The 25697-nt window shown below is 39.7% G+C and overlaps 2 protein-coding genes across 4 annotated transcripts; one reads left to right on the top strand and one right to left on the bottom strand.

Annotated features, from left to right (window-relative positions):
• Positions 1–11: 11 nt before the first annotated feature.
• On the top strand, positions 12–11480 carry ighmbp2 (immunoglobulin mu DNA binding protein 2). Of its 2 annotated transcripts, XM_047154963.2 has the most exons (16): positions 12–113; positions 378–464; positions 605–774; positions 2966–3161; positions 3264–3361; positions 3474–3637; positions 4343–4543; positions 6048–6195; positions 6301–6475; positions 6842–7024; positions 7171–7289; positions 7394–7488; positions 7612–7735; positions 7834–8676; positions 10809–11008; positions 11215–11480. In XM_047154963.2, exons 2-16 carry the CDS (start codon positions 388–390, stop codon positions 11410–11412), a joined length of 2991 nt encoding a protein of 996 aa, XP_047010919.1. In that variant the 5' UTR covers positions 12–113; positions 378–387; the 3' UTR covers positions 11413–11480. The 2 variants fall into 2 exon arrangements, with proteins under 2 accessions (XP_047010919.1, XP_047010920.1); XM_047154964.2 differs by having other exon boundaries at positions 66–464.
• Positions 11481–11577: 97 nt separating this feature from the next.
• On the bottom strand, positions 11578–24687 carry rapsn (receptor-associated protein of the synapse, 43kD). 2 transcript variants are annotated; one of them, XM_047154966.2, is made up of 9 exons: positions 24034–24687; positions 21411–21749; positions 20663–20821; positions 19528–19626; positions 18914–19036; positions 18706–18759; positions 18158–18357; positions 15689–15750; positions 11578–12438 (listed from the first exon to the last, which is right to left on the bottom strand). In XM_047154966.2, the coding sequence occupies exons 1-9, from the start codon at positions 24244–24246 to the stop codon at positions 12434–12436; spliced, it is 1254 nt and encodes a 417-aa protein (XP_047010922.1). In that variant the 5' UTR covers positions 24247–24687; the 3' UTR covers positions 11578–12433. The 2 variants fall into 2 exon arrangements, with proteins under 2 accessions (XP_047010922.1, XP_017321331.1); XM_017465842.3 differs by lacking the exon at positions 11578–12438 and having other exon boundaries at positions 12996–15750; positions 24034–24685.
• Positions 24688–25697: the final 1010 nt, after the last annotated feature.

Genomic DNA, 25697 nt, shown 5'->3' with positions numbered 1-25697 from the left:
GAAAGCTTCGGAGTCGACTCTCACTTAGCAGAGTTGAATCTTTTTGGAATCGAGGAATCGACTCCTACTCCTAACGAAAGTGACTTGTTGTGATGTGTTGTATGCAGAAATAGGTGTGTTTTCTCATATAAAATAATCATGCTAATAATTCATAGATGTGTTATTTATTTCTGGACGTGTTTAAGTTGGGTTTAGCGTCTTTTCTCTTCGTAGTCTAATTTCTTTTTTTTTCGTCGTAGAATTACTATAACTCGCTCTTAACTTGGCTAGCTAGCTAATGTTATAAAATAATGAGGAAAATGGTGAGGCGGTCATTTCCAGCCTCACGTAGCTCTGTGTTTTTAATTTGATTATTCTATCGTGTGCCTGTGTGGCAGAGACACAGAAATGGAGGTTGAAAGTTTCGTTTCCAAGTCGCTTGAACTCTTACAAGAGGAGAGAGGAGCTGAGATAGAAGAAACCAGGTAATCCAGACAGTCAGTGTTGTGCATAGCTGTTCTCTTGTAGAAGACAAGAGATTTCCTTTATTTCTAACAGAGTTCATGTGATATGTGAAATTGCTTAACAATGTTGTGGTGATGCGTCTGTAATGCTTTGTTCTCAGGGCATGGCAAAAGAATCTGTCACTAAAAAATCTACAACAGAAAGGAGTATGCTTGCTGAAACTTCACATTGGAAGCCAGAGGACAGGAATGCATGGCAGACTTCTGGTCTCATTTGAGCCCCGGAAAAGTATCGGCCCTTCAGTTCTACCCAGTCACGGTTTTGGACCTGGTGAGGCCTTATCCTACATTTACATGCACATCAAATTCCATTTATGGTCAATATTCGGGTTGCAGCCGATGTTTATATGCGTATAGACATCAGAATATTCCCTTTAGACGTGGTTCTTGTAAGTATTCCTGAGTTGCCATTAATAAATACCTAGCCTACAGCTAAGTTTAAAATTTTTTTTTTTTTTTTTTTTTCACATATTTGGACAAGCACACATTTGACAAATGGCACATACAATTGACATTTTGTAGTAATTTTCACAATTTAAATGAACAAAGAAAGATATCAGTCACATGGAAAAAGTAATCACACCTTTTGCCAATGAGCATATAGGCAAAGACCAGGCCTTTTGGAATAATGTGCTCTGAATCAAAGATAGAGTTGTTTGGCTGCAGTAACAGCAGACATGTTTGGTCGCAGTAACAGCAGACATGTTTGGTGGTGACAAAAGACAGCTTTTCAGGAGAAGTACCTTATACCAACTGTGAAGCATGGTGGTGGAAATGTTATGGTTTGGGGTTGCTTTGTTGCATCAGGGACTAGACAGCTTGCATTCATTTATTCAACTATGAATTCCACATTATATCAAAGAGTGTTTGAAGATAATGTGAGGCCAGCTGTCCAAAAGTTGCAGTTGAACCTGAAAGTGGTCTTTTCAACAGTATAATGATCCTAAGCACACTAGCAAATCCACCAAGGAATGGCTCAAAAAGAAGAAATGGAGGGTTATGGAATAGCCTAGTCAAAGCCTGGATTTGAATCCCATTGAAATGTTGTTGGGGGATTTGAAATGGGCAGTACATGCAAGTACATGCAAGAGAAACCTCAAACCTCAAACATCTTGCAACTGAAAGAATATTACATGGAAGAGTGGTCAGAAATTCCAGCAAGCCGACATCAGAGACTGGTGGACAATTATGCAAAACGCCTAACACGGGCATATTCCACGGGTGGGAATCAGAATTTGGGGAACCAGAATATTGTCTTAATTTGAATTGGGATTGCTGCATTTACATGAGGAATATTGATGTGCATGTAAACATAGCCAGTGTTAAGAGTGTTTGAAGGTGAATTTGCTGCATTGGTCTCTAAATGGATTTGTGAGAGTTTCACATACTCCGTTTGGTATACTAATTATTACTCTGACCTTAAATTTTTGTAAAGGGCATGTTCTGTCTGGTTTAGGACTCAAAACTTAAGGACTTGGGACTTGAATGCTAAGACTTGAAATTTACTTGTGACTTGCAAAACAGTGACGTGGTCCGACCTATGTGTCTTTTGTCCTCCATCAGAATAGATCAGCTCACCCCAGCAACTACTCATAGAAGATAGCAACGGGGCTGGTGATCATGAAACCAAATAGCTAGCTAAAGTTAGGACAACCAGGGTCATTGCTGAGAGCTTAACTTAAAATGCAAGACGAGCGCTAGGTATCAGCAGATGCCTGATACTGACATACATTTGGAAAGCAAGCCAATTACAGTGTGCGCAAGCTTCTTTAAGCTATGCCGAATATCACAGCTGGGGTGGAGAAGACGCATTATGTCATGCGTTCACATGCAGGATCTTTGTCGTCTGTCACCATAGCACAAAATCCATCCATCCATCCATCTTCTATACCGCTTATGCTTTTCAGGGTCATGGGGAACCTGGAGCCTATCCCAGGGAGCATCGGGCACAAGGTGGGGTACACCCTGGACAGGGTGCCAATCCATTGCAGGGCACAATCACACACATTCACACCCCCATTCATACACTATGGACTACTTTGGACATGTCAATCAGCTTGCATGTCTTTGGACTGCGGGAGGAAACCGGAGTACCCGGAGGAAATCCCCGCAGCACGGGGAGAACATGCAAACTCCGCACACACAGGGCCACGGTGGGAATCGAACCCCCGACCCTGGAGGTGTGAGGCGAACTAAGCCATCGTGCGCCCCTAGCACAAAATCATGACATCATAAAATGTCAATGGACTGAATGGGGAAAATGTTGAATATGGCATGATACTGATTCAGCATTTCAAGCCAGTATCAATCCCTAGACCAATACTCATGAAAAAGTTTTCATACTTATTATATTTTAATACCTGTAATCACTAATACGTTACATTTCCTATGGAATGCTGAATGGTACCGTTGCTAACAAAATATTGTGGCTAGCATAACTAGTTTGTTGGCTCTTGTTCCAGGTGACATTGTGGGTCTTTACGAATCAGAAGGATGCAGCCAGCCTAATCAGCTTTGCTCAGGTGTGGTGACGCATGTGACGCAGGCATCAATAACAGTTGCTTTTGATGAAACACATGATGGCCTCAACCTGGAAAATGATGTACTATACAATATTATGAAGCTTGCAAATGATGTAACCTATAAACGATTGACTCAGTAAGTTTTTTACTCTACCATATCTGGTTTCCTCAGTGATTTCTGTCAGTCATTGAGAGTCACTGATAAATAAATGAAAATCATTTTCCTTTTTGTTCGCAGTGCTTTAAACTCTTTGAATGGCTACAGAAGTGGTCCTGCCACCCAACTTATTAGTGTCCTTTTTGGTTACTCTGAGCCTGGAATGTTGTCACAGCAGAGTAAGTGTACATTAAGACCGCTGAGACGATGTTATATATATTATATATATGTAACTCAGGCTATGTAACAACTGAATTTCTTATCTTTTTTTTTTTGACTTTGCATGCCCAGATGCTGTAGAGTGGATCAATAATGAATTAGACAGTTCTCAGCAGGAGGCTGTGTCGTTCGCACTGTCTCAGAAAGAGGTTGCTATCATACATGGACCACCAGGGACGGGGAAAACCACAACGGTGGTTGAAGTTATTCTACAGGCTGTAAAACAAGGCCAGAAGGTACAAACTAATAAGTTCTGGTCTGGTCATGAATTGAATCAATGAATGATTTAAATCACATTAGTCCTGAATACAAATGAAAAGTCAGGACAAGAATAGTCATCAAGGTAATATTAATAGTGCTATAGCTATACAGATCTGTGTTAGCTACAACTTTTTTTTGCTTATTAGCAACCTAGCTGTGCTATTACTCTACCACCATTTAAACTTTGTGCCTGCTGTAACTGTTATATGCACTGTAACAAATATTACAGATTGCTATTAATGGACCAATTCTTTTATTACTATGTAAACATATATGTTAAGGACACATGGTTAAAACATGGTTAGTACCATAACACATGGTAAACATGTGATTTGTACACGTGGACTATGAGCCTGTCTTCAATCTCCTTATAAATCTCCAGGTCCTACATGCACTCCTTCAACCAGAGCCTCAAATTGCTAAGGCTCTGAGCTGTGTGTATGCAGATTACTCTGTGATACATCGCTATATCTTCTGTCACGGTCCATTATTATTAAAAAGGTTTAATTGTCTGATTGCTTAATGTTGACAACCCTCCTTCTCTAGTGCCCTTTTACTCATGTCATGCCCTGCACTCTGACTGCCTAAAGAGCACGTTCAGCTCCGTAGTGAAGGCGGAACTAACAAAAATCAATGGTGTGATTATTCTTTAATGAGCCGCTTGATGGGTATCCCTGCAGGTTTTGTGCTGTGCACCATCCAACGTGGCGGTGGACAATTTGGTGGAGCGCCTGGCCAAGAGCAAGGCTAAGGTCCTGCGACTGGGACATCCAGCACGCCTGCTAGAGTCGATCCAGAAACATTCATTGGATGCAGTGCTTGCACAGAGCGACAACACCAACATCATTGCAGATGTCCGAAAAGACATGGATAAAGCCTTTGTAAGCTTTTACAGTGCTGTAAAAAAGTATTTCTTCTGTTTTTGTGTATATCTCGTACTAAATTGTTTCGGAAATTAAAACAAAATCTTAAGATAAAACAAAGGCAACCTGAGTAAACACAAAATACAGTTTTTAAATGATAATGTTATTTATTGAAGCAAAAACGTTATCCAGTACCAACTGGGCCTGTGTGAAAATGTATTTTCCCCCATAGTAACTAATTACTCAAATCTATGAAACTGCATTTATAATGGGGTTCAGCTGGACTAGATGCAACCAGGCCTGATTACTGCAAACCCTGCTCAGTCAAATCAACACTTAAATACAAATTTTTCAACAGCATGAAGTTGGTGAAAAGGTCTTACACAGTAACACACTATGCCAGAATTTATAGAAATTCCAGAAATGATGAGGAAGAAGGTGATTGAAATACATCAGCCTGGGTTACAAAGCTATTTAAAAGGCTCTGGGCCTCCCAAGAACCACAGTGAGAGCCTTATCTCCAAATGGGAAAAACTCTGCAAAGTAGTGAACTTTCCCAGAAGTGGCCGGCCTTCCAAAATTCCTCCAAGATCTCAGCAACTACTCATCCAGCAAGTCACAAAAGAGCGAAGGACAACATCAAAGTACCTACAGGCTTCTCTTGCATCAATAAAGGTCACTGTTCATGACTCCGCTATCAGAAAGACACTGGGCAAAAATGGCATCCATGGAAGAGTGGCGAGGTGAAAACCACTGCTAACCCAGAAGAACGTTTAAGGTTCGTCTGAATTTTGCCAAAACACACCTTGATAATCCTCAAACCTTTTGTGAGAAAGTGGAACTGTTTGGAAGACAGGGGTCCCATTACACCCGGAGTAACCCAAACACAGAATTCCACAAAAAGAACATCATCCATGTCAAGCATGGTGGTGGAAGATGGTGTGGGGATGCTTTTCTGCGTCAGGGCCTGAGCAACTTGCAATAATTGAGGGAAACATGAATTCTGCTCTCTACCAGAAAATCCTAAAGGAGAATATCCGCACTTCAGTCCGTAAGTTCAAGCACAACCGGATTGTCCTAGAAGTCAGTCAAAGACTGGTCTCCAGTTATCGTAAGCATTTGGTAGCAGTTATTGCTGCTAAAGGTGGCACAACCAGATTTAAGTTTAAGGGGGCAATTAGTTTTTCACATTGGTGATAGGTGTTGGCAAACTTTTTTGCTGCAATAAATAAATAAATAAATAAAAACTGTATTGTGTGTTTACTCAGGTTGCCTTTGTTTTATGTTGTATTTCATTTGAAGAGCTAAAATTATTTAGTATGAGACACAAAATCTCAGGAAATCAGGATAGGGACAAATACTTCTTCAAAGGACTGTATTTTTTCATTTAGTCTCTTAAATTAGTCTTTATGTTTCTGAAAAATGTCTGGTACATGATTCTATCCCATATACAGTGAAGTAACTACTTTAAGATATTGTGACAGATTATAAATGTAATCAAAACCTGTTGATCTGGTCGTAGAGTCAGATAAAGAAAGTGCGTGATAAAGGACAGAGAAGCAGCCTAAGGCGTGAAATAGGAGAGCTGCGAAAGGAACTGAAGAGCAGGGAAAAGATGGCCATCACCCAAATCCTGAAAAGGGCCAGTGTCATTCTGGCAACCAACACTGGTGAGTAGTACTGTGTACTATTGTATAAACCTCCAATCCTTATGCATCCAATCATATAGAATATGGTTTTCTCTCAGGCTCTGAATTAACATTTGTCGCATACAGGAGCTAGTGATTATGGTGCACTGAAGTATTTGCCAAGCGAGCATTTCGACCTGGTGGTGATAGATGAATGTGCTCAGGCTCTGGAGAGCAGCTGTTGGATTGCACTCCTCAAAGCACGCAAATGCATCCTGGCTGGAGACTACAAGCAGCTGCCACCCACAATTAAATCTCAGAAGTATGCAGGGAACAACCCTATGTTTATATTTTATTATGAAATCTTGTGTGGTATCCACCAGTGTAATATAAGCATCCTCTTATTGGCACCTTACATATAGAGTATATAAAGTATATAGTATATAAAGTATATAGTATAGTATATAAAGTCACTCTAAATCGAATAAAACATGTCCCTATATGATCATTTGAATACACAGGTAAGTGAATTTCGTCTTAAGATATAGGAGTCTATAAGGTTCAATATGTAAATGTAGGCCACGCAAATTATTGGAATATATCATAACATTTTTTCTTTTGTCCCATGACTAATGATTTTTTTTTTTTGAGAAACAATTTTGATTTTCTTCTCCTCACTGTTAAACAGTGCAGCTGCTAAAGGTCTGTCTGTGAGTTTAATGGAGCGGCTGATTCAGAAGTACGGAGACTCCATAGTTCGAATGCTGACCACTCAGTACCGTATGAACAGTGCTATCATGCAGTGGGCCTCAGAGCAGATGTACCAAGGGAAACTGACCGCACATCCTTCAGTGGAGAAACATTTATTGAGGTATGTGATTGAATATTAGGTCAGGCCCACCTTTTTTTTTTTTTATAGCTGTAATGGTACTAGAATTGTTACATTGTTGTCTGTTTTAGATTAATGTGTCTTTGCAGTTGTGTAGCATAATTTTTTTTTTTTTTTTTTTAAATCAGAGACCTGGCTGGTGTAGCTCTTGTTGAGGAGACCAACATGCCTCTGCTCTTAGTTGACACTGCTGGCAGTGGGCTCAATGAAATGGAGGACACAGATGAGCACTCAAAAGGCAATCAGGGTAATGATCAGACATTAAACCTTTACATTATTTTCTACTCCAACCTCACATCACCTGAAATCACAAGTTTTATTTATTTATTTATTTATTTTTCGAAAATTCAGGTGAAGTTGACATAGTGGCACTTCACGTGAGAACCTTGACTGAGGCTGGAGTTAAGGCCAAAGACATTGCAGTCATTGCACCTTATAACCTACAGGTAGACGATGCCTTTCCAGACATTCCTACTAAAAAAACAGTTTTGTTGAAGGAAGTTGCAAATATGATTCCTCAGTATATTGTACATTACTCTTTTGTCATAAAGCCACTCTTTATGTTTCAGGTAGATCTGCTAAGACAGAAGCTCTCAAATGACTATCCTGACCTGGAGATCAAATCTGTAGATGGCTTTCAAGGCAGAGAAAAGGAGGCAGTGCTGCTGTCCCTGGTTAGATCTAATAGAAAAGGTGAGGCAGCATATGTGCAACTAGTAAATAACAACAAGCATATGATACCTGTCTAAATGATCTGTACCTCATTTGACTGTTTCACTTTGAGCCTGCAGGAGAAGTTGGATTTCTTGCGGAGGACAGGAGGATCAACGTGGCAGTAACACGTGCCAGACGCCAGCTTGTAGTGGTATGCGATTCCCAGACTGTCCGAAACCATGAATTTCTCAGAAGCTTGGTTGTCTACATGTCTGAGCACGGGGAGGTTCGTACTGCCTTCGAGTACCTAGAGGACCTGGTGCCTGAAAACTACCAGCGCGATTTTAAAGACAAACAGAATAACATTAAAGTATCTTCCACCAATACAAAGGCAAGAAACCAACAAGGCGAAAGGGGTGAGAAGAAGCAGAATAAAGTTTCTGAGAGCAAAAGCAAAGGAAATGGCCAATCAAAGGATGATAATGTAAAGTCAGGGCTTCCCAAGCCAAAAGCAGATGATCAACTTGAGTCTGAAATGAAGAAAGCAGAGATGAGGCAGCAGTTGCTTAACTTCCTGGACAACCAAGGTCAGACAGAGCTTCAGTTTCCTTCCTCTCTGAATTCACATGAACGCCTGCTGGTCCACCAACTCTGTGAAGAGCTGGAACTAAAGCATGTGAGCAAGGGAACGGGAAAACAGCGCCATATCACTGTTTCCAAACCAGTGGCAGAGCCAGAGGAGAGACCGGAAGAGGAATCCGAGTCCACAAAGACAGAAATCCAGATTCCAGAGGAACTAACTGAAAAGGAATCCGACACACAACCATTAAAGTCTGCTCTAGATTTGAAAAGCTTGCATTTGGAGCGTATGCGCCGGGAGCGAGAAAAACGGGAGGAGAAAATTCAGAACAAAAGACTGGAGACAGAGCTTAAAGACATCAAAGGCCCATCCGCGAAAAAGAACAAAGACGTAACAAAAGGTACAGTGCCTTGCATAAGTATTTATCCCCTCTTGATCTTTTCCATATTTTGTAGTGTTAGGAAATGAACTTAACTGGGATTTTGACCATTTGATTTTACACAATAAGGTGCAAAATATTTTTTTTTGACAAAAGTTAATTAAACAAAAAAATCAGACATTTGTTGGTTGCTTAAGTATTCAACCCCTGAACCAGAACCACCTTTGACTGCAATTATAACTGCAAGTCTCCTGGGACATCCGCTTTTCATATCTGGTGCCTAATTTTTTGCCAATTCATCTTGCAGAATTTCATAAGCTCTGTCAGATTGGATGGTGGAATGCAGTTTCTAGGTCTTACCACAGATTCTAAATCAGACTGAGGTCGGGGCTTTGACTGGGCCATTCTAACACATTCAGGTTCTTTCTTTGGCAGTGTGCTTAGGGCCATTGTCCTGTTGGAAGGTGAACCTCCACCTCTGTTCAAGTCTCTTGCAAACTGAAACAGGTTTTCTTCTGTGTTTGGCTTCATCCATACTCCCTTCAACCTTGACCAATTTCCTAGTCTCTGCTGATGATAAGCATTCCCATAACATGATGCTACCACCATGCTTCACTGTGGGAATGGTCTTATCAGGATGATGAGCAGTGCTGGAACAAACAAAGCACTTTGTGCCAAGACCAAAAACTTCAAACTTCAAAATTTTGGTCTCATCATACCAGAAAACCTTTTTCCAAATGTGTTCTCAGCCTCAAACATATATTGTGGCAAACTCATGTGGATTTTGTTCTTGGCTTGCCACTCGTCCATAAGGCCGAGCTTTGTGGAATGTTCAGGCTAATGTTGTCTTGTGAACAGCTGCTCCCATCAGAGCTGTGGATCTCTCCAACTACTTCAGAGTTACCCTAGGTCTCTTGGTTGCTTCTTTGTCTAAATGCCCTCCCTAATGACCCGACCACTGACCTTTGGTGGAAGGCCTCATCTAGACAGGTTCACAGTTGTCCTATGTTCTTTGCATTTATTTTTTTTTAAATAATGGATTTAATGGTTCTCTGTAGAATGTTCAAAGTTTGGCATATTTTATTAATAACCAAATCCAGACTTTTCTAGCTTGGACTTCTGTTCGTAGTTCCATGCTCTTCATTATGCTGTTTGTTTCCTAACAAATTCTACGGTCTTCCAGGAACATTTTTATTTATATTGAGATCATGTGACATTTTATTTGCAAAATCAGTGGAGGTGGAGTCCATTAAACTAATTGTGTCTACCTACTCTTCTTTAGACTTTGCATAAATTTTTTTTTTTTAAAGATACTAAATATATGTAAAGGAATGTGCAAAAACGGTTGTACAAAATAAGCTGGGGAAGTGCAAAAAATGTACAATGTACAAAATATACTGTTACGTGTAATAACAATGCAAAGTGCAGAGTGTCAGTGGAGTGCAGCATGACTGTAGAGTCCTTATGGAGTCCTAAGGGATCTGTATGGTGGACATGTCCGTGTTGAGGAGTCTGACTGCCTGAGGGAAGAAGCTCCTCCTGAATCTCTCAGTTTTAGCCATCAGACAATGGAAGCGCTTGCCTGATTGCAGCAGGCTGAACAGGCAGTGCCCAGGGTGGGTGGAGTCCTTGATGATTTTAAGCTCACCACTCTCTGCAGGGCTTTGTGTTCCTGTGTTGCGCAGTGTCCTACCATGCTGAGATGCACCGAGTCAGTAAACTTTCTACTGCCCCAGTATAGAACATTTTCAGGATCACTGGGGAGACCCTGAATTTCCTCAGCAGTTGCAGATGTTACAACCATTGTCCTGAATACCTGAAAATGTTCACTTTCTCCACGAGGGGTTCTGCCAATCTTGAGAGGTATGTGTAGTTCCGCTCCTGCCTCTTCTTGAAGACTTCTGATGGCAAGTGGTTTCACAGAAACATGGGTGAATATTGATAATTTTTTTTTGTAGATTAATGGCATTTAATCCCAGTTAAGTCCATTTCAGTTTAAGGTTGTAACATTGCAATATGTGGGAAAGTTCAAGTGGGGTGGGGTGAAGACTTCTACAATACAAGGCAATGTATTTAATATTGTATCTCCGTGCTGGGTTAATTCTGTCCAGCTGTACGTTACTAACATGTCATTGTGACTTTCTCTGTCTTAGGAAAGGGTAAAAAGAAAGCAGGGGCTGTGGACATTGCTGCAGCTGCTACAGCTGATGATGATTTCGATGCACTCATTGATGCTGTGGTGAAAGCAGAAAGCGTGTGTGGCTTCATGAAGTGTAAAGCCAGTGTGCTCACACTGGGACAGCTGTGTGTCTACTGTAACAGACAGTACTGCCTGAGTCACCACATACCTGAGGTAGCACATGTTTTAATGACAACCTTCACAGTAATAGTATACATCAGCCAAAATGCTAACATTGCTAATAATAAATAAAAACTACTGCAGGGCAGATCACATTATTCTCCTGAGAGTATGATAACCAGTCTCAACTAGTTTTCATTCATTTATATACACTATTACCAATGTTGGCATAGTACTATAATGGGTTTCTTGTTTTGTAGGTCCATGGATGTGGAGACAAAGCAAAGGCTCAGGCTCGCATGAGGATAAGCAAAGAGGGAGTGCTGTATGCTGGAAGCGGACAGAAGGACAAGTCCATGGATCCAAACAAAAAAGCATACCTGCAACGCAAACTAGACTCTAAACTCAAAGACATGGCATCCCAAAGAAAATCCAAATCAAAAGATAAAGAACCCTGAATGTTTAAGTTCTGCTGTATAAATCTGTATTTATTCTAATGAAATGAATAAAGTGGTGGTTTGATGTATGCACTGGATAAATAGGAGATATACATATATATTTGAGCATGTGAAATACACCCACAAACATTTAAACATTGGCTTTTTTTTCTTCTTCTTTAAACTAAATAAATTTGACTATTTTATTTTAATAATGCAACTGAAATACATGTTAAACTATTAAAAAATATTTTTTTGTAGTAAATGAGAAGACTGGAAGTATAAGGTCGCGGGTACAGGTGGTGGAAACGAGGTTCTCCTGTGGAGTTGCTGGACTTAATCTCCATGGTTCAATTAGATTTTATTTGTATAACTCTTTTAAAACTAGATATTGTCAGAAAGCAGCTTTACAGAAATTTATACATTTAGGATATCAGTTTAAAATTGATACATATTTCAATAATGAGCAAGCTAGAGGCTACGGTGGCAAAGAAAAACTCTGAAACGATATGAGGAAGAAAACTTGAGAGGAACCAGACTCAGAAGGGAACCAATTCTCAGCTAAGTGACCCCAGATAGTAAAATTATAAATAACTCCCTTCTATAACCTTGTACTACACGGTCAGAAAGTACAGTTGTGTAAACAGGAAATTCATTATAGTTTCCACATGAACACTATTTGTTGAAGTGATCAACTGTTCAGTGATGGAGACTTGAGTGCAAAACTGTTTGTGGCAACTGCAGTCCTAAAGCTATCATAGCAATTGTAGTCCCAAGCCACTTTAGCAAAACTGCTCATAACGATGCAGTCCAAAACCATCTTCATGTTGCATTGAGGAGCTCTACAATCTAAGAGCTGCTGTTGAGATGCTTTTGAGTGCCTACAATGATGCCATTCTGGAGGAGTGTATCAGACATGTCACTCTTTGGAAACCCCGGGGGCAGACCCAGGACTTGCTGGAAAGGTTATATCTCAGTTGGCTTGGGATGTCTGGGATTCCCCCAGCTGGAATCTGTAGCTAGGGACAGAGAAGAGACCATCTCAACCTGTTGCCACCATGAAAAGTGGAAGGAGAAGGAAAGAATGAAAGAACATGAAATTATTAAATGACAAAAAATTCTTGGCAGTTAAAGTTACTAAGACAATTTAATGAGTACTGAACGATGATTTGTTAAATTTCCCACAATGAGAACCACCATATGGCTAGAGCAGGGGTGTCCAATCTTATCCGGAAAGGGCCGGTGTGGGTGCAGGTTTTCATTCGAACCAAGCAGGAACCACGCCCGAGTCTACTGAAAGCCAAGATCGATTAAACTGATGGAATCAGGCGTGGTTCCTGCTGGGTTGGAATGAAAACCTGCACCCACACCGCCCCTTTGCTGATAAGATTGGACATCCCTGAGCTAGAGCATCAACAATTATTGGGAAGCAACTGCTTCTTTTCATATCACACGCCTGTGCACTCATTACTAAGGATCAGTTTAGTTTAAGCTGTGCTGTTATCGAGTGTAACAGGACCTGTAAAGGTTTTACAATAAAAATATATATATATATGTGCACAATATGTGTAGGTATGTTGTCATGGAAAAGGAAGAGTCTGTCATCAATTGTAGCAAAAAGTTTTATTGCAATTTCACTATAAAAAAAAAAAAAAACAAAACCCACTGGATATGTCTGTAGGACCATTCTCAAACATTCAACATATATATTTTATAATATTTGGAGCTTACAGTTGCAATCAAACTTATTCAACCCCCACTGCAAATCAGGTTTATTGTCAAAACTTACAGACTTTCAGCTGTTTACAATGAACAAATCAAACAAAGCAATTGAAATAGTTCAACACAACGAATGCCTCAAGCGGTTTCCCCAAATTCAACTGAAAATGCAACTTATAATGATTTCTTCAGTCTCAAAATTATTCAACCCCCTGAATAGAATCCCTCACAACAGTACAAATATGCAAAACAGGTGTTGTCTCAAGCATACCTGATGCAAGAATTAAGTAAAAAATACAAGAAAGGTCAGCTCAAAATCATATAAATAAGCCACAGAAGTTTTGGGATTTTGTTCTGCGGAGCGATGAAACAAAACTGGAACTTTTCAGCACGATGGATCAGCGGTATGTCTGGAGGAAGAAGAATGAGGAAAGAACACTCTGTCCACCGTCAAGCATGGTGGCGGTTCGGTGATGCTCTGGGGCTGCTTTGCATCCTCTGGCAAAGGAAACCTGCAGCGTGTGGACGGCGAGATGGATTCACTGAAGTATCAGGAAATCCAAGGAGAAAATGTCATGCTGTCTGTGAGGAAGCTGAATTGGATCTTCCAACAGGACAATGATCCCAAGCATACCTCAAATTCCACCAAGGCTTGGCTGCAGAAGAAGTCCTGGAAGATTCTACGGGGCCATCACAGCCACCTGACTTGAACCCCATAGAAAAATCTCTGGTGGGATTAGAAGAAGGTGGGTGCAGCACACAAACCCAAGAATATTACTGAACTGGAGGCCACTGGTCATAAGGAATGGGCTAAGATTCCTCAGGAACGCTGCCAGAAACTATTCATCTCGTTGCAGCAGGTCATAACAGCAAAAGGGTGTTCTACGAAGTACTAAAGATGCTTGCTATGAAGGGGTTGAATAATTTTTAAACTGGATAAATCATTATAAAAGTTACATTTTCAGTTGAATTTGGGGAAACCGCTTGAAGCATTCTTTTGCTTGATTTGTTCATTGCAAACAGCTGCAAGTCTGTAAATTATGCCGATAAACCTGATTTGTAGTGGGCACTTGAATAATTTCGATTGCAACTGTAACTCTGATCCTAAAGCAAATACATGCTTGTGTTGTAAAGAATAAATGGAAAGAGGTAGTTTTGTACTGGGAGATGACAGAATGCGAAATTGCTACATGTGAGTTGTTAGTAAAATCGAACAGTTATATTAATTTTGAAAACATAAGATAGAACTAATAATAATTCCAGAAGTAAGAAAATGAATACATACAGAAGAGCAGCAGCATCTCACATTGCTCCCATTTAGTTATAAGAATTCACTCTTTCTTAAGAGTTGACATTCAACAATAATCTTTTATTTACCAAATATTCTGTTATTCAGTTAGATGTCGAACCACAATACAATCTGTGTAGCTACTGTGTAATATGCATCCAATTTTTAATAAGCTACCTATATATTTTATGAATCATACATGCATGCATACATTTACTAAAAATTTGTCTTATTTATGAAAGCTCTGTTGTGGGCAGAGAAAGCAGGGAGACAAGCAGACATGCAGTAGTGAAAGGATTCTAAGTCCTAGTCCCTAATGATCCCATGCTTTAGACTGATTTTCAATGGCTCATGAAGGGCTGTAACTGATATGTGCTGTGTTAACTGTGTAAAATAGGTAAGGGGAAAAAATGCAGTGCAAATGGATCCTCGGGATTGTGATTAAGAACCACTGCAGCACACATTTGGTTCAGTTAATATGAACATCTTTAGTATAAAATGGTATTTAAGTCTGTTCAGAGGGTCTGTTATGAACACAGTGTTAAAACCACAGCTGGCTGCATTTGATTTTTACCGTCATTGTAATCACTGGACCTCCCTAAACAACAAACTAGCTACTGACACGATTGTTTTGTAGTACAAAGTATATACAGTACATTAACTATATCCCCAAGTTTTACAGTTTAAATGTATATAGTTTGTTAGTGCTATATACAGTAGCCTAGCAATAATCATATAATATTACTACAGTACGAAAATGTAATGCATTTTAACAATCAGCATCATTTCTACATTTTATTCAATTTACAGATGCCAAACGTGGCATGTCCTAAATAATTCTACCTGAATCCATGAAAAAATGATCCATGCCACATAGCCAGTGTACACTGACGTAGCAAGATGATATGTATAGAGACCCCTTGTCACATCACTCTTTTTTTAAACATTTTTTTCTTCATTTATACACCTAGTGCTTTAAGAATTTTGTATCCGACTTGCTGCCTCCAGCTAGCCCACTAGGGCATACACAGATTTTGAGTCAGCGCAAAGTCTCACAGCATAAAGTGTACACTTTGTGCAGATGGCTGGAGCTCTCCTTTACGGCTATTTCCATTCGTGTTCAGTGTCGATATTAATTCCAGATGAGCTGAACAGGGTGGAATTTAACACACTCCCTTTGTTCTGTTTATGTGTCTCCTGCAGAGAACGCTGCAGTCTTTTTCTCAAGTGGAGCCACGATAATATGTCGCTTAGTCCAAAGTAGAACTTCACAACCGTGTCATACAAAACCTGGCTTCATGGATGAACGGCGACATTTCGGGCATCCCTGTGTCCCATTCGTCTGCAGGCACCTATTTAAACAAAAAAGTATCAATAACATAACCAGCATCGATATAAAATGATTTCTGTAATAATGTACTTAAGCACTATACACTTCATAAACATGTCATGAAAAATGTCTTATACTCCCATGTCCAGTTACAAGTTTCTATTAATTTTAACTGACATGTTGGCTGGCATAATGTTTAATGTCCATCCATCCATTTTCTGTACTGTTGGAGCACAAGGTGGGGGACATCCTAGAGGGAGTGCCAACGCATCACAGCTTACAATCACACACACTCATACACTACGGACAATTTAGAGATGCCAATCAGCCTACAACGCATGTCTTTGGACTGGAGGAGGAAACCGGAGTACCTGGAGGAGGAAACCGGTGTACCTGGAGGAAAACCCCAAAGCACAGGGAGAACATGAAAACTCCACACACACACAGGGCGGAGGCAGGAATTGAGCCCCCAACCCTGGTGGTGAAATGCAAACGTGCTAACCATAACATTTTATGTCACATGCTAAATTTTGCACCTGTACATTCATGTAATTATCCAATCAGCCAATGGTGCAGCAACAGCACAGAGCAGAGCAGATACAGGCTAAGAGCTTTCAGGCTAAGGAGATACAGGCGCAGATACAGGCTAAGGAGAATTCCAGCATAAATCTAGAATTTATTATATAATTTGTCATACTATGTAGTATTCTGTTGCACAGGACTGTATCGCTTACTTATTTTATGCTGTATGCCTACTACATACTAAATGCCAAAGGAAACGGTTGTTGGCGCCACATGGACCGGTTTGAGCATTTCAGAAACTGCTGATCTCCTGGGACTTCGTGCACAACAGTCTACAGCTACTATAGCATTTCACCACTAGGTGGCACTGGAGTGAAACTTCTTGGGTACATTCAGAGCATGGTCCTGAACATACATAAGTTTGGCGCTGATATGTGAATGCACTGCAGACATGACTTAAGAACCTGTATTTTGCCTTTGTGGGCATATTGTGGGAGAACGGTTATCAATTTCAAAATTGATCTGATAAATTTTGAGCAGACAGGTTTTAAGATGATATGATCCAAATTCAATGATTATTGGGTGTAATTTGTGGGAGGACTAGCGAAAACACAGATTACATCAAGCATTTTCTACATGTCATTGTAACTTTTGACCTCTAGGTGGCGGTGTCATGAAATTTGTTTCATAGCCTCAGGCCATAGTACTGAAGCCATGTACCAACTTTCAAGACAATGTGTAAAGTTGTCAATGAGACACAGCATCACTTCCTGATTGACGACGTCATCGCCAGATTTGTTGGTTTGTTACAAGCGAATGGTTTAAAAAAATCAACATTCCATTCAATAACTTTTATGTGGATTGGTCTCAAGATGTTATGAGCCAAATTTGGTAACATTTGGACAAAATTCGTAGGAGGAGTAGCGAAAATGTTTTAACAAAATCCAAGATGGCCAAAGTCTAATTAGGCAGAAATTGACATCACAGGGTCCATTGAACTCAGCATGGATTCCAAGGAATATAGGGACACCTGGCATTGCAATTTATAGACACTCAAATAACCACTCTTTACAACCATGTTGAGCAGAAAAACATCTCACAGAATGCACACCACATCAAACCATCGATCTTCAACTATCCTGATATGGCTGATACGGCATGAGTGAAAATGTACAGGTGTTCCTATTAAAATGGCTGCTGATTGTACATTTACATTGTCTGTATAAATACATGAAGGCTATATCTCAGTTGTCTAGCAACAATGTTCTCACCACATGAACAGCAGCATATCATGTTCTCATCTTCATCTGAATGCAACAGTAGATTAGCCAAACATTTTAATTACACTTTTAAATCACTGCTCTTAATCCTGTGTATTCAGGTTGGAATGTAACAATGACAATGAGTGTAAACAAAGGCTAGACTAGCCCTGTATTCATGTTTCTCTCACGTGGATGAATATCGTGGATTTTTACAGAAGGAACAAATGTATATTTTGGTGTGTGAAAATGGTTTAATTAAATGTGACAAAAACAAGACAAGAGGACAGAAACTGCATCAAAAAAAAAAAAAAAATTATCCAAATAAAATGACCTGTATGACAGGTGACACTTCTCATAAGAAGCTCAGAGCAAATGTAACACTTATTTCATCAGACATCATGACAGTTTTTATGAAGTCTGCATCAAAAGATCTATCATGGCATAAAATATATGCTAACTGGAGCATGTGACATGAGCCGCCACATCATCAAATGTTATGGTGGCTATCAATAATAGCAATATGACACTGATTTACTGTCCTGACAAGTCTCATAAATTGTATCTTCTATGACATCTTTATGATGTGGTTATGTCAGTCAGAAAACTGCTTTCATAGTTTAGTGTATGAACAGGAAGGACACATACTTGAGGTGAAAGATGTGGGAGCAAGGCAAAGCCTGGAGCTGCTGGTTCCTCTCCCCGATTGACTCGCCACACATGCCACAGTAGAGCTCCAGCTCTTCTACACATTGCAGGAACTTCACCACCTGCTCTCGGAGCTCATCCTGCTGCTCCCTGCTACGGTAGATGCCCTCCGACAGGCAGTGTACCTTCAGAGAACACAGCTGTGGAAAAACACATGGGCTACACTTTTAAACATAGACTATCATTGGTGGAAAGCAAAGAAGCATTTATATATGCATTATGTTCACTGTGGAAGTATTCAGGTAATAAAGGTAATTTGGATGTTAGAATAGTTATTGTGTTGTGTGTTGTCCATGATGCACGTGTTGTAAACTGTGTTGAATGTATCGTGTCATGACCAAACACCTAGAAACATTCCTAATACGTGTAAATGTCTATGATGAATAAAATGATGTTGCTTCTGATGTATGCTGTGGAAGTAGATGGATAATAAAGGCAATTTGACTGAGTATTTGTTTAGCCAAATGATAAAGACTCACTTAACATACCTTGTTGCCGATTCCGTCTGCTAGTTCGTACGCTCGCTGAAAAGAATCCAGTGCCTAGAAAAGAGAGAAAATAATGTCAGAAATGTAAGGAATGAGGTCCCTTAAAACTACAATACCTCGCACCTTTTCAAATACTGGTAAGTGTAAGCTTGTTTAATTTTGTTATGTAATGGCTTTTAAAATGCAGATTTTCGAAGCACTTCATCACCTTGTCAAGCTCCTTCTGCAGTAACCAACACTTCCCCACTCCTAAGTGGATGGCTGCTTGTCCAAGGCGGTTGCCAGTCTCTGTCATTATACACATTGAAGACTCATAGCGAGGGAATGCTTTCTGAGAAAAATAAGAATATGATCAACCTTCACATATGAAAAGGTCCATGATACAATCCGGAGCTCGGGTTAATGACTGTGGAATTTCACATGTACTCCCTGTGTCTGTGTGTTCTTCCACCGCATTCTATTGGTTCTATGCGCGTGTGTGTGTGTGTGACTAATGCCCTGAGGTGGACTGGTGTCCCAGCCAGGGTGTATTCCTGCACTATCCCTAGTGTTCTTGGGATAGGCTCCAGATCCACCGCAACCCTGACCAGGACAAAGCAGTTACTGAAGATGAATGAATGAATGATCAGTGTTCCTTGTGGGGATGAGGACTTGTTTAACAAGCATCAGAGGAAATAAAACATCAAGGACTCTACCTTCACTGAGACAGAAGCTTATAATACTAAAAGTCTCAATCTACAAATCTTTATGTGATGAAGCCTGGAACTGTGATGATTTATATCAAGTAGGTTTTCATAAAGTTTCAGCGTGAACGTGGCTTACATCAACATCATTGCGGCAGCGATGAATATCTGCAAAATTCAGAAGACACATGGCTTGAAGAGGACGATCTCCATGCTGCAGAGCTATCTTCATTGATTCCTGTGGGAGCAGATGAAATTTGTTTACTTTGTTTTTAAGGTTACAGGAGCATTAACGAAAGTTCCACAAGACACTTTGGGAAGCACAGCCCCCATGCCAGTCGCACAACAGCTGAAATCCGATCACAAGAGTAAACAGGAATGTGCTAGTCTGCCGTCTGTCCGTGTATTACTGCAGTTTGATATTTACAGTCCAGTGTAATGTCTCTTTGTTGCACTGCTTGTCAGAGTAAGGACTAATAGCTTCATGTCGACGGCACTTTAACATGGTACAGGGCCTTTGGCATATTTTTATCCGTTATAGTAAAGTAGAGTGGTCTGGCACACGACTCACAAACAGCTGCACCTGTCAGTTGTTGGACCCCGCTCAGATGTAGCTACGCACAGAAACATGGAGTGTGTCACCACAGTTGAAACTATGACAAAGCGACTGCTAAACTTCAGTACAGTTGGGAGACATTCAGGTCACCAATGATATAATGTCTGGTATATTTACAGTTACAGTGCTTTCCAATGGCAGTCTGCAAAGTTACATATTGAGCTGTTACAACAGAACCTTATTGTCTCAGCAAAACACTACCATTAATTCTGAGTCAAAGTGTAAAATTCATAGCCTGACTCAGTATTTCATGACTTGCTTGTACCGGAACTTTCTCCGACCCTCATGTCTCTGTTATCTGTTCACTCTTGTTTCTGCTTGGTTGTTACAGATTCAGTGTTTTTAAAATTCCAGCTTATTAATCCATCGTAACGCATATTAATCAGTAGCTACTTTTAATCATTCAGTAACTACAGTAAAACTAACTTACAAAAAAAAAAACAAAAGACAAAAAAACAAAACAAAACAAAACAAAAAAACAGTGATGTCTGGACCGAAAAGCATATCTAGGAAGTTTAGCAGATTAACAACTATATTCTTGGGTAGTATTTGATCTCACTTGTTAGCCAATTTAAATCAAAGTGTCTGCCAAATGAATCAATGCTTGACATAAACCTTTCCACATGAGCTCTTACTAGAAGTCTCCACTAGTGCTTACCTCACAGCATTCCATGGCATCTGGCAGGCGCTCCAACTTCCTGTAGGCCACTGACATGTGGTACTGGCTCATGGCACGGTACTTGAGACTCCAGCCTTTCCCATAGTCATTGACAAGCTCAGCTGCTTTGCATGGAAAAAACAGGGCCTTCTCATAATCCTACAAGAGCAAAGAATACGCATGAACATACAGTATATCATACAGTATCGCATCCAGTGAACACACTTTCTAGTGAATGAATATCAAAATTTACTGCATGAACATCATGCTAGGATGTTAAAAACGGGGCTATTCTTATATTTTCTATATTGTGGCAGACAGTGACTTTGACATACGAGTACATTCTCCACATGCCATTTCATCACAGACTCATTACACCAGACCATTCTGAGTATCCGGAGGATTAAACTTTACAAATCTCCAGTGTCAAGGTGAGTACAAAGGTCTATATCTGGACGGGCCTTCTGGATTTGGCTTGTCTTCTGTTACCCTGCACGTTGGCGGTTTCTTACAGTGCCATGCTGTGAGTTACTGCAGCAGCGTGACATCAGGCCAGTGGAAGGTCGTATGTGACCCAAACGTTTACACTACTAGTTGTTCAAGGAGTGTGCCGTTATTGTAAACTACATAGCATGCTACATATGAACCGATTTATCACAAATGCAGGTCTGAACATAATAGACAAATCATTTTCACATAGATTCTCACAGATAGAATGACCAGCAGCGGGGCCCATTGAGCACTGTACCTTTAACTGAATGTAGAAGCTGCCCAGGCTGCAGCACACCCTGCACTCCAGCATTTTGTCATCATTATTGTGGGCGTACCGCAGGGCCTTCTCGTAACTCTCCAAGGCTTTCTGAAAGACACTGAGTCCCAGGAAGGCATTGCCCATGCTCAAACACACTTGGCCGTTGAGCTGCAGGCTCACAGTGGTGCCTTGCATGTTTAAACAGGTCTTGCAGTATGAAATGGTCTTCTGAAAGTCACAAAGCTTTTCGTTGCTGCGGGCCAGGTTCAGGTAGCCTTCAGTTAGGTAGTCTGGGTCCTCCATCTCTCGTGCTGTGTCGATCTGAGCTAGGGCATACTGATATATATGTATGTATGTGTATGTGTGTGTGTGTGTGTGTGTGTTAGTGGATAAGATGATGTGAAAAAAAGCAGTGCATGAATTATTTGGGAATAATTACTTTATACAGGATCGATCACAGGCGTATATGTTCATGCAGTAATAATATGCTAAACTTATTCATACAAGGTATCTACGAGTCAATATTCTTGACTCTTGCACTGTTACACTGTTGTATCTTTTAAGACTATGCCTATCACGAATGGCTCAGTAAACAGTGAATAAATCTCACGGCAAAATTATTACGTGTACCTTAGTGTATGGATTTTTTTTCTTTCTCGGGCCTATATTTGCCAAGCTGCTCAGTAAGTGTATTTGCAATTTGTAAGCGATTTTACATTTTTATGAACGCTGACTGGGAAACCTGAGCCGAAATCCCCCTCAAGATAGTTTTGTGAGCTTTCAAATGCATTCACTTGAATATAACCTTGAATAGAATCTTCTTTTCACTTTGCTGTGGCATTTACACTGTACTGTCGCCCCACATAGAAGACAAATCTCCGTAGTTACAGTGTCAGTCCTCACACACTCTCCTATAGGTTTAGGGTCCAAACTGAAATGATCAGCACAACTGATTTTAATGTACATTCCATCTTCTACATGCATAAATTGTACAGATACTACACAAAAGTATGAGTCTACTACTCTGTTCACCACTTTTGTTTATGTTGGTTAAGAGGTAATGAAGTCTACACTAAACTTAGCAAAGCATGTTCCTGTGAGTAAGGGGGTTTATGTCAACAACATATCCTGAGTTGGGGATCATATATCATGAGGCTCTGGTTACCACTTTCCTTCGGAAGCCACAAATTTAAAATGGCTTCTCAAGATATATATATATCTTGAGATTACTTCAGATATATATCACATCTAATGAATAACTTAAATTCCTGTTAATAGTTACATGAATTTATGTTATCAAACTTAAATTCATGCAACTATTAACATCTCATAAGATCTACTTAAATAGTTGAGTGCACTTTGTTTTATTTGAACCTAACAAAGTAGGTGAATGGTAATCTTATATTATTTTAATTGCACGCAGTCCATGCACTATTGTCCTTATAATTATGAACAGTTCATGCGTTCCGCAAGAATTCTCTCCATGTATTTTTTCAGAACTTCCTAAATCTCTCTCTCTCTCTCACTCTCAAATCTTTAAAAAGTACTCTAACCTGAGAAAATAACTTAGGTCAGATTGAAGGTATGTAATGTAATGACAACACTATCTCTTTCCTCTCCAGCTATATCAGATATTACTGGGATAGTTGGAGAGTGTCCAGAAGGTGTCCTCAAACTGCCCAGACAGTCCACAATGTCTGGAAGCAACATCGACTTCATTAAAGATATTAACAACAACAACAACAACAAAATAAACAGTGAACAATAATTTGTTCATTTGTTAATTGAACAAATTAAGAGTTTGACGAAATGTTTGTGACTGTACAGTGGTAGTAGTACTACAGTAACTGATTATTATTATTATTATTTTTTGCATTTAAAATATAGTGAAATTGCAGCCCTAATTATACTTTATATACTTTATATTATATGGTCACTTTTCAGATGCTCATGGTGGTGGGATTTATTGAATCAAGTGTGTTAGTAGCGGTTTCAATAAATAAATAAATAAATAACTGGTCAACAGTTATCAACAAAGAACATGATATTTTTTTCATTCATATTGATATATATATATATATATATATATATATATATATATATATATATATATATATATATATATATATATATATATATATATATGCTAAATTTAAAATTTTGTGACTGCATGCTGCTACACACATTTCTATGATGTTTCGATATGTTTGGTTATAGAACATGTTCACGTAAACCATATCATATCATAATCAAACATGTCTTTAGGGAAGACATTTAATATTTTTCTGAGATATAATATTAAAGCTTACAATGATATGTGAATCGACAAGAAATGTGAGTCAGTCTGTCTAACTTAGTTATAATATGCCTACTTCAATCTCTTTAGCAAGCCACCTAGCTAGAATGATCAAATATTTTAAAATAATAGCTATCCACATCAGCTGTCTATGCTATAAATTGACATTTCTATCGTCATATATAGAAAATGGATATCAGGTATTTTGCACAATTACACAAATACTTAAAAATGTAAAGCTTCATATGCACAGTCATAATATCATATTTGAAAAGTGTTCTGATATCCGCAACGTATCGACAAAAACGTAAAAACATAGCTTACCTTTAGCATCTCTTTGTATTTCCCCATCTCTGAATGTGCTGTTATCAGACAGCCTAAAGCCCTGAACTTGCCCCCGGGATCAGTGGTCTTCTCCAGAACCTTCATCCAGACGTGTAGAGCTTTCTCTGTCTCATTTGACTGGTAAAGCTTGAGCCCTTTCTCTATCTGCTGCTTTGTTTGGTCCTGGCCCATCTTTATGAACATGTGCCTCATAAAAATATTCCTTTACCTGGCTCTTTGGTCTTCAGAAAAAAAAAAAAAAAAAAAGCATACAATCCCTCTCCGTCTCTGTTTGGACGTAGGAGCAGATAAAAGATAAACAACCCACGCCAGGCCTCTGCACCCGCCAGCCTCTTTATTCCACCGTGCTCAGCTTCGGGTGCAGAGGCAAGATGAAGGAACTGGATCCACTGCATACAAGAGCCCCAAAGCCAAGATTGCTCATCACCACCAGCAAAACTTGAGAGAACCGAAAGAATGTCATCTGTGCTGCTCAGTTTGAAGACCAGACCTGGATCTTCTCAACGGGCCACCATAGAAGCTTTAGACTACTCCAATGATGTTTGAAGACACTGAATGTATAAGTTCCACTCCAAGGTGCTAGCAATGATCTCCCAGAATATCTACTCCCTCCACACCCCAGTGGGAGGAATTCTGTATCCCCTGCCCTCCCTTTCTTTACCCCTTTCCTCCCTCCCTCTCCCAGCCTGGCGCTGTAGCAGATGGCCTTGTCAGTCTGGGCCATGTGTCCCAGCTGGAATCCAACTTCAGTCTCTGAAAAGACCCAAGGTCACAAAAGACGCCTACATGCTTCACCTCCAACCTTGAAATCAATCCTTCAGCTCACCTGCAGATTTTTTTAATTAGACATCAACGCTACAATTATTAATGAAACAAGAAAATGCCTAAAAAGGGTCCGGATTCGTGCAAGATTCTGGGCTCAGCAAATGAGAAGCTAAAAACAGACAGTAATTTCACAACATTAAATCTGAGCAAGTCAAACACTCCTTGCACTGGCCGGTGAGCTCCTGGGGGTGGGTCTTGTTAAAGCACATACGTGACATCTCCCCCCCACCCCCCAATGCCTCCTGCTCTGGTGTCAGCAACTGATGCTTAGAATAGTTCACAAAGTCTGACATGGTATTTGTCTTGAGTTACAGTATCAATGCTTCTTGAGACACATCAATGGGATCGAATGATCAAGTTCTAGCTTTCCCACCCCCCTTTTCCGTTCAGCTTACTTCGAGGACACAAATAGGCACATGAAACACCATGTCATTCATAACTTTCCCAAGACACATCTCTGGATTTTGTAAGTCATGCTATGATCATAACACAATTCCTGGAGGGTTGATGATCAAGACACAGACTTAGCCCTCATAAGTTAGGATTGTTCACATTTCCTTGTGTAACTAAAGAATTTGATAGATTTTAAAGATTTGATACAGAATTTGAATAAGTGGACAGTTGCCACGTAAGCATTTTTTGTTTATACTAACTGATTTGCACAATTTGTAATAAATCTATGGAAATATGAATTAGAAATCAGTTACTTATTTTTGTATCTAGTTCTGGATCCCATGTGACTTTTTAAAATAAAGACTTATTGCCATTAAACATATTCATGAAAAAGATTTTAAATAAAGAATAATGAGCAGCTAAAA

The sequence above is a fragment of the Ictalurus punctatus genome, chromosome 4 (assembly GCF_001660625.3).
Source record: "Ictalurus punctatus breed USDA103 chromosome 4, Coco_2.0, whole genome shotgun sequence".
Taxonomy (NCBI): domain Eukaryota; kingdom Metazoa; phylum Chordata; class Actinopteri; order Siluriformes; family Ictaluridae; genus Ictalurus; species Ictalurus punctatus.
Note: the sequence above shows the minus strand (reverse complement) of the source record. Positions and strands in the feature narration are given on the sequence as shown.